The sequence below is a fragment of the Crocodylus porosus genome, unplaced genomic scaffold, assembly GCF_001723895.1.
Source record: "Crocodylus porosus isolate Cpor-Errol unplaced genomic scaffold, CroPor_comp1, whole genome shotgun sequence".
Classification (NCBI taxonomy): Eukaryota; Metazoa; Chordata; order Crocodylia; family Crocodylidae; genus Crocodylus; species Crocodylus porosus.
In genome coordinates, this window is record NW_017728947.1 from 85,716,509 (window position 1) to 85,725,149 (window position 8,641).

Here is an 8,641-nt window from a genome sequence, read left to right on the forward strand (position 1 = left end):
CAGTAGGAGTCAATCTCCTGCTCACAGTCCCTGATGGCACGTAGTCTCTGGACTGTGGCCTGGAGCTCCTCCAGCTGGCACGCCAGAGACCCCAGTAGGGAGCAGACCCTGCAAGGGGAGGTGGCCATGCTCCTGGGCCCCAGAGCCTGAAAAAGGGACAGGTAGCCTGTGCAGCCAAGAGCCAGGGGCTCCGTCCACGTGGAGCCCGGAACCATGGGCTCCGCCTGGGCGGCCGTCTCTGAGGTGCCCGATGGGGGGGTCGCAGAGCCTGAGGGGACCCTTGGGGTGTGGCGCGTGCCCACCCGTGTCATGCCTCTGGTAGGTTGGCTACGGCTAGGACTGATTACCCTGGGGGGTTCGCAGGCAGGGTCTCGGGCCCTCCCACGCCCCCTCTTGCGTGAACTCTGTTCTAACTCATGCACAGGCAAACAAGCACACCAGTTTGCGCAGCCTGTTCACGCGGCTCCGGTAGCGTGGCTCCCTGGGGGGCTGGGCCAAGTAGGGGCCTGGGCAGGGGCTTGACCCAGCCCGGCTCCATGCACCTGCCTCCTCCCACTCAGAGAGGGGTTAACCCCTTTCCACCATGAGCCCCACTTGCCTCCGGCTGTGCTGGGAGTCAGCAGGGGGCTCTGCAGCTGCTAGGAGGTTTCTGGGGGGCTTCAGGGGAGTAGGGGCACAGTGGGCTTTCACCCGCGCGTCTCTCACCACTCTGCAGCCTAACGGGGCTTTTTTTGCTGTTTTGCAAGAAGTTTTGTAAAAAAGTTTTTCCTTATGTCTAGTCTGAAGTGATCCTCAATCAGCTTGTGCTGTGTGTGTTATTTTTTACCCTCCCCTAGGGGACCTTTGTATCAGTCATGTCTGTTGTAAGAATTAAAAGCAGCAGAAATGGAAATTTGCCAAAGGAAGGAGATCTAGCACATTATGTATGGAAGTACCAATGCTGGCCCAATATTGGACTCAATTTTGCAAAATAATAATAATTTTTACATGAAAAGTGTTCCTCCAAGTCATTTATATAACCCGTCTGTAAGATTAACATGTACAGAAGAATGCATTTTAAAGGTGAATGAAAGACCTGATACCTTGTCCCTCAGATCACCGTGTTTCTTTCGCAAGAGCCAAGAATATAAGTGTCAGTGCCACCACATTCCCAAGATTACTGATATTCATATATGTAAAATTAAGACTATCATGTCAGTTAGTTGGTGTAGGATCGGGGCATAGTAGAGTATGAGTGAAATTCGCAGTGGGTAAATGAAACAGACATTAACAAAGGCCATCTGTGCTCAGAGATGCTGTTTCTGCATCAGGCAGACTGTACAGTCAGTGGGTTAAATAACATATAATGGTCCTATTTGCATAAACTGTAAAATTGCCCTTATTCTTTTGAGCTTCTTTATTCTCATTTAGAAATGTGCATGTTTTCACTCTGCCCCAGTTTGTTTTGTTGCTTTATGTATCAGATCATCCTTCAGAGTCTAACATGCCTCTGTGTACCTGGAATACAAATGTAAACTGTTATAACTTCAGAAATAAAAGCTCATATTGTTGCAGGTGATGGATGTGTGTAGCTACAGAAAACTCATGTTTGGCAGAAGTGCAAAGCAAATGTGACTGCATTTTTTTGGGTCTCATTTCTCATAGGCTGATGGCATAGCTGCCTTGCATGATAGAGAAACATTTGGGATGGTATCTTGAGCCAAGAACTATATGGTTACGTGACTCTTCCCTTGTGACTGAGGAGTGACTCTGACATACAGCCCCTGCCTAAGTAGTTCATGGTTCTGGCACGTAATGTAGTTTTGCGGTGCGTTTGTGTGGCCATTTTGGGGAATATTCAGAGTCCAGTTCTGACAAAAGTAGGATTTGGAGCATGAGGAACTTCCTCCATTTCCTTTGTACATATAAATTAACTGACATTTAACATACATACATACTTATTATTTAAGAATGGTTTTTTTTGCCAAAAGTTTCCATAATTATTCATCCAGACTAAATCAAAAGGGAACATATTTATGTCATGTTAGTCTGGGTCTTCCAATTCCAGTGTAGTCTTGTGTTAGCTGTAGAACTAAAGAATGCTAAATGAAAGAGAATCCAAATCCTGGCTGTTAAGTCACAACATCATTCTTGATATTTTGACAGTGAGAAATTTGTTATGATCATTCTACTCAAACTGGAACCCAATGGAACGTTTTGCTTTTCTGAGTGACTTGAAGTCTGTTGATGCATTTAGAATGAAGAGACCAGTACAGTTCTGTTTGAATCTCACTAATTTTATTCAGTTTTTTCTTTCATCAGTTTCAGATCAGCAACGAAGAGAGAAACTCAGGAAGGAAATAGCCAGGTACAAAAAGGAGATGACTTCAGCTAAAAACTCCTCACGGTCCAGCTCCAGAGGGAGTGGAAAGCCACTGTCATCTACTTTTGAACAGGTACTTGATTTAATATTGTTATAAAGTTTAGGTATTATGGGCCATGGCTTAAAGTCTTTATTTGGCTTTCACTTGCTCCTTGCTAAGGCAAACTCCTATGGATTTTAAAAGGACTTTCAGACCAAGTAAAAACTAAGGAAGAAACAAAGAATTTGGCCTTTTATGTATAAACAAAATGTAAATGATTAACAGTTTATATTCTCTTGTTGACATGCCCCTGAAACTTCCACCTCAGTTTAGATAGGTCCCTGGTAATAACTTACTCCCTAAAGTGGAAATTACCCACATGGAGCTTGAATGTGCAGGCTCTGTTTGGGTAGAGTATGGGGAATTTGAATGAGTGAAATTCAATACACACTCAATTCAGGCCTTGGACATAGGGCTGTTTCAGCCAGTGTGAAAGAGTATTGGACATATCCCTATTTTACAATGCACTGGGGGCAGTGGATTAATATCAGTGCAAATAGAGAATTCATACCCAAGTCTTGGATTGTGTTCAGCCCAAACCTGAAGCAGTCTTATGTGTCAGGTAAGAGCCGAGACCTGTTCTGCAGAAGACAGGAAGGTAGCACTCCGCTCAGCCAATTAATTTTACCTTCTGTATGTAATTCCTGTGCAACACTGAAGAACTAGGGGAAACCATGTGCCAGGCTATTCACAAATTAATTGCTGCTATGGGGGAAGTCAGAAGATTTGTATTCAGTGTCTCTAGTATTGTTAATACAGAAAGTGAAAAAAGTATTGGATGGATAATGATACTTCTGCTGATTAAGTAAGATCTGTTTATTTGTGTTAGACAGTTACATCCTGTTCCATTTCAGTAACAAGCTAGAGAGATGTCCCCTAAAATGTCAGGTACGGATGTCAGATATTATAATACTGGGAAATTTTTGACAATTAATTAGCCAGTACTACAGGTACCTTTCATCAAGAAAAAAGCAATTTGTGTAGTATTTCTGCATTATTGTGTGTAGTTGTGTTTTACAAAATCTACACAACTGTAACTGGCACAGGCATCTGTACAGAGTTTAAGAAGTGTCTTATGCAGAACTGATATTAATTAACACATATGAAGAAAAGTGAACATACTTTTATTTTCCTGTTCTACGCAACTTAGGAATGAAATTCATTGGCTATTGATAACTGCACTTTCACACAGCTGTCATTGCTCAAAAGTGGATCTTTCCCCCCCTTATTTCTTGCCTTCTATTTAACACATATTAAAAGAAAAAGAGAAATTTGCTATTTTTATAAGTTGACTTTTGCTAGCAAGAGGTTTATTCAAATATATGGCATATACTTCCAAGTAAGCAAAAAATAAATTGCCTGGATAGATTATGTTACCTTAGTAAGTGTTATTCACTACCCTGGGGTGGAATTGCATTAACCAGTAAAGAAAGCTTTTATCAACTTAGCATAAAAAAAAATCACATTATTTTTGATATGCTAACTTCAACATGGAGTGCTTGATCTCTTCAGAATTTTTTATCTGTTTAAAGCACGCCAAAAATACTGTAGATTCCCTGGTAATACATAAAACTGCTCATTAGTTTGTTTCTTTCTGCTTGACTGTATTTGGCAGTCTACAATTTGAGTAATGACTTTATTAAAGTATAGTGTAATAATACTTCTTCAAAATGTTATGCATGACTCTAGGCCTGCATAAGAGAGAAATGTCAAACTAAAAATGTGAAATCCCAGATTTTATTCATTGTATTTTTTCCATGTTCATTAAATGCAGACCATCAGTTAAATTTACTCACAAACGGTTCTTGTGCAAGATGTGAGTATACATTAAAGAAAGTATCCTTAGGGTTTGAGAGCGTCGTGGCTACTTGTGTTTGTTTTAATTTCTACCCCCATACATAAAGTTATTTCAAGTAATATCTATCTCACTTAGCACTGCAAATTATTTATAGGTACCTCTCCATCAATATTGAACTTGCATAGTTTCATGGTGACTGCAGAGTAACTGTCAACAAGAACGTTACAGTTTTTCTTCTGTTTGGCAATATTTGAATGAAAAACTGATAAACTGCATGTTTGTGTGCAGACTTTAAAATATGTAAATACAATATTTTAGAAGCAGTCTTGAGGAAGAGCTAAGTGAGCAAAAACAGTAAGCTAAAATCAAGGTGGGGACTTAGTATAGTATGCATCACCTACTCCACAGAACCGCCCATATGCCTGCACTTAATCCAGCAGTAAATGGAAGCTGAACCACAGTAACTTAATGTATTCTAAAATGAAACAAGACAATCACAATTTAGTCATACCTATAGGGTAAATGCAGGCCTGCATATGCAGTTCTTTAGGTAGATGTGGTATCTTTTATTAGGGCAACTAAGTTGGAAAAACAATTCTAACATTGCCTTTTATTAGGGCTACTAAGTAGTTGGAAAAAGCCTTAACACTGCTGTCTGTCTGTCCATAACGCTCTGGGCCAACTGTGCATGTGCAGCCTGGAACCTTAGGACAGACAGACGGACAGGCAGAGGTGGGGGCCGAGGCAGGTGGGGCCAGGCTGTGGTCCCTGCCATGGTGACCGGCTGTGCAGGAGCATGGCTTGCAACCGGGGGGTGTGCCATGTGGCCATGCGGGGGGAGGGGGGCAGGGTGTGCCGGCGCAGGGTGCCAGGACGGGAGTGGGTGGGGGTGGCCGGCAGCACCTGCCAAATGCAGGCCACAGGGTGGGGCACATCCCCCTGCCTGCTCCCTGCACGGCACCCTGCAGCAATGTCCCACACTGCAGGTCAGAACCAAAATACAGGAGGGGCATGGCTCATGGCTGCAGGCAATGGGGCGCATAGGTGGGTTGGTGGGTGTGCATGTAGCTGAGTGTGTGTCATGTGAGTGTGGGTGGGTGTAGGTGTGGCTGTGGGGGGGGTGTGGTTGGGTGTGTGTGTGGCATGTGGGTGTGTGTAGCTGGATGTGTGTCTGAGGTGGGGGGCACACAGGGTCAGACACAAAGGGGGGGGTGAGGGGTTGCATGCAGCGGGATGTGGGGCGGCAGCAGCGTGGGGTAGTGGGGTGACACTGTCCCTGCTGCCTGCCTGTCATTCTTGATGGCACTTTGCTAGTTTATTATAATTTTCTAGGTATAGAATCTAATTACTGGAGGCCTGCTTTGAATTTGTCCCCCTTCCACAGTTGCAGCAGGGAAAATAAATCTGGGGTGCCAGGTAGCTTCCATGCCCTCCACCGTACCACTTCAGAGAATCCTAGAAAATTAGGGTTGGAAGGGACTTCAGGAGGTCATCTAGTCCCAACCCCCTGCTCAAAGCAGGACCAGCCCCAACTTGGTCATCCCAGCCAAAGCTTTGTCTAGCTGGGTCTTAAAAACCTCCAAGGATGGAGATTCCACAACCTCTCTGGGTAACCTGTTCCAGTGCTTTACTAACCTCCTTGTGAGAGAGTTTTTCCTAATATCTAACCTAAACTTCCCTTTCTTCAACTTGAGACCTTTGCTCCGTGTTTTGTCATCTGCCACCACTGAGAGCAGTTTAGCTCCATCCTCTTTAAAACCACGTTTCAGGTAGTTGAAGGCTGCTATTAAATCCACTCAGTCTTCTCGTCTCCAGTTCCCTTAGCCTCTCATCAGAAGTTATATACCTCAGATTGTTCACATACTTTCTGTAGTAGTGGGGCCCAAAACTAGACACAGTACTCCAGATGTGGCCTCACCAGTACTGAATAGAGGGAGAAAATCACTTCCCTCAATCTGCTGGCAACATGTTTAGTAATGCACCCAGCATGCTGTTAGCCTTCTTTGCTACAAGGGCACATTGTTTGCTCACATTCAGCTTATTGTCTACTGTAACCCACAGGTCCTTTCCTGCAGAACTGCTACTTAGCCACTCAGCCCCCAGCCTGAACAAGGATATGGGATTGTTCTGTTTTAGGTGCAGGATTTTGTACTTGTCCTTACTGAACCTCATGAGATTTCTTTTGGTCCAAATCTCCAGTTTGTCAAGGTTTCTCTGAATCCTAGACCAACCCTTCAGTGTATCTACTACTTCCCCTAGCTTGATGTCATCTGTAAACTTGCTGAGGGTGTATTTCATCCCATCTTCCAGGTTGTTGATGAAAATATTGATCAAACCCAGCCTCAGGACCAACCCCTGGGGCACTCCACTTGATACTGGCTACCAACTAGACATTGAGCCATTGATTACTTTCCCCTGCAGCTCTTTCCCCACTCCTTATTGCCAGATCCTACTTTCCCTGAGCACAGGGAAGTGAGGGGCAAATTTGAAAACATTGACCTTGAAATACACCTTGAAACAATTTGCATATTGGCAAATTTTTACAGGTACCCATAGATTTAGTTCATTCAGAACTGATGCAATTTACCTTTTTTTCAAACTGTTGCACACTAATCATATGCAACAGACTGAAAGAAGAGATGACAGAGGGATTCTGGATGAACTGTTTGAGGCCCTGTTTGGTGATGTTTGCCAGGTATTTAAGGCTGATGAAGAAACAGGAATGTTTGGAAATGGAAAAGAAAGTCATAGCTCAGGTCTGGGAGTGAAGAGGAAGTAAAAATGTATCCAAGGTAGTCGCTCACTGTGAATTTAAGAAGAGCACTGAGGCTTTTTTTGGTAACAGGAGAAGGTGTTGTAGCTTGCTCTGGCCTTTCTGAGTGCCACCCTGGACTTGCAGTACCTATAGGCTCAGTGCTTTTCCCTTTTGGGGGAGCAGCTGCTCTTTTTTTTTTTTTTTAAGGGACACACAAGAAAAGGTTCCTATCAGTATATTTGCCCAATATGGGCCATGTGTTTTATGGTCCTGGTCAGTGTTGGCTGTATTTAATCAGCTTCATAGTAGGTTCAGTTGGTTTCTATTACTGAGCACATGCTGCTTTTGCTAACAGTTCAGTGATAGACGATATATTTAATGGGGTTTCCTTGTATACAAATATAAGATGCAGAGGGAAAAAATCTTATCTTAATTTCAAGTAAATGTGGTAGTTACCAAGGAGCAGTCAACACCTGGTCAGTATTTCTCCTCACCACCACCCCCCTTTGATCCCGTAATTTTCCAGACCCTTTGATGATTTTCCATTTTAGTATTGGATAGCACTTAAAATGCCACCTATTTTTAACCAAACTGCTTTTTTTCTGGAGATCTTTTAATTCCCTAGCATACTATTTAGTGCTGGGTGAGTCCTACGAATGCTCGTGTTCATGGTTCGGAACAAAATGCAACCATCAAATCAGACCTGACCTTACCTGACCCGACCTGGCAATAAACATGATATAGAGTTTTTTTCTTAATTTAACAGAAATATTTTTAATCATTAGGAAGAAAATGTGTTTCTAAAAAGGGGCTCTTTCTAGAAGAATGGGCAGAGGTAGTAATTAATTATTCTTATTTTTGCACAAAAAACAAGGTAGTATTAAGCACTGTTTAATTCACTAGCTAATATATTATTTTTCAGAAGTTTCCTGAAGGGCTCAAGGAGAAGTATTCTAGTTAATCTATTGGGTACCTCATAATACATCCTTAGTGTAAGTAACCGGGGTGTAGCTGGTCTGGCTTAATGGTTAGAACACTGAGGGAAAGCAGGGGGCTCAGCCTGGGTCAGAGGGTGGGAGTCATTATACAGAAATGAGGGAAATCCAGGGGCAGATTCCACAGTACAATCCAGGGTCAGGATCCAGGGATCAAATGCCAAGGCGGGGCCCCCAGGGCAAAGTCCAAAAACAGCCAAACTGGAGTCAGGAGCCAGGAAACAGATCCACAGAGGGAAACAAAGCCAAAATCCAGAAATAAGCCAAAAACCAGGGTCAGGAGCCAGGAGGCTTGCTGCAGTAGGACTGTTGACTGGCCTGCAAACCCAGGGCCCCAGCTGGTATTAAATGGGTAGGCAGTAGGGCTGTGCAAAATTTCACTGGCCGTTTCGTTTTGACACTATTTTGACTCATTTCAAGGTGAAAACAGCAAAATCAAAATGAAACACAGGGCTTCGAAACCACCTCAAAACAAATGAGGCTAGTCAAAATACTTCAAAAGTCGAAATGTTTTGACCATAGTGCTGGGGATGGAAGTCAGTCCAGCTGAGTTGACTTCCCATCCCCGGCATTAGATCAGGTCATGGCCAAGAAGTCAGCCCAGCTGGGCAATCTCCCCATCCCCACTGCTGGGTCAGATGGGGGCTGGGAAGTCATCCCAGCTGGGGCTGGGGGGGGGCAGGGAGTCACC

The 8,641-nt window shown here is 43.7% G+C and overlaps 1 protein-coding gene across 1 annotated transcript in view; it reads left to right on the top strand.

Moving 5' to 3' along the window:
* SPATA7 (spermatogenesis associated 7) overlaps positions 1 to 8,641 on the top strand; it is a gene marked incomplete at its 5' end in the record, with an annotated part of 59,681 nt that overhangs the window by 25,334 nt on the left and 25,706 nt on the right. The window contains one exon of the mRNA XM_019552380.1: positions 2,302 to 2,435. Within this exon, the coding sequence (XP_019407925.1) occupies positions 2,302 to 2,435 (134 nt within the window). The remainder of the gene's footprint in view (positions 1 to 2,301; positions 2,436 to 8,641) is intronic.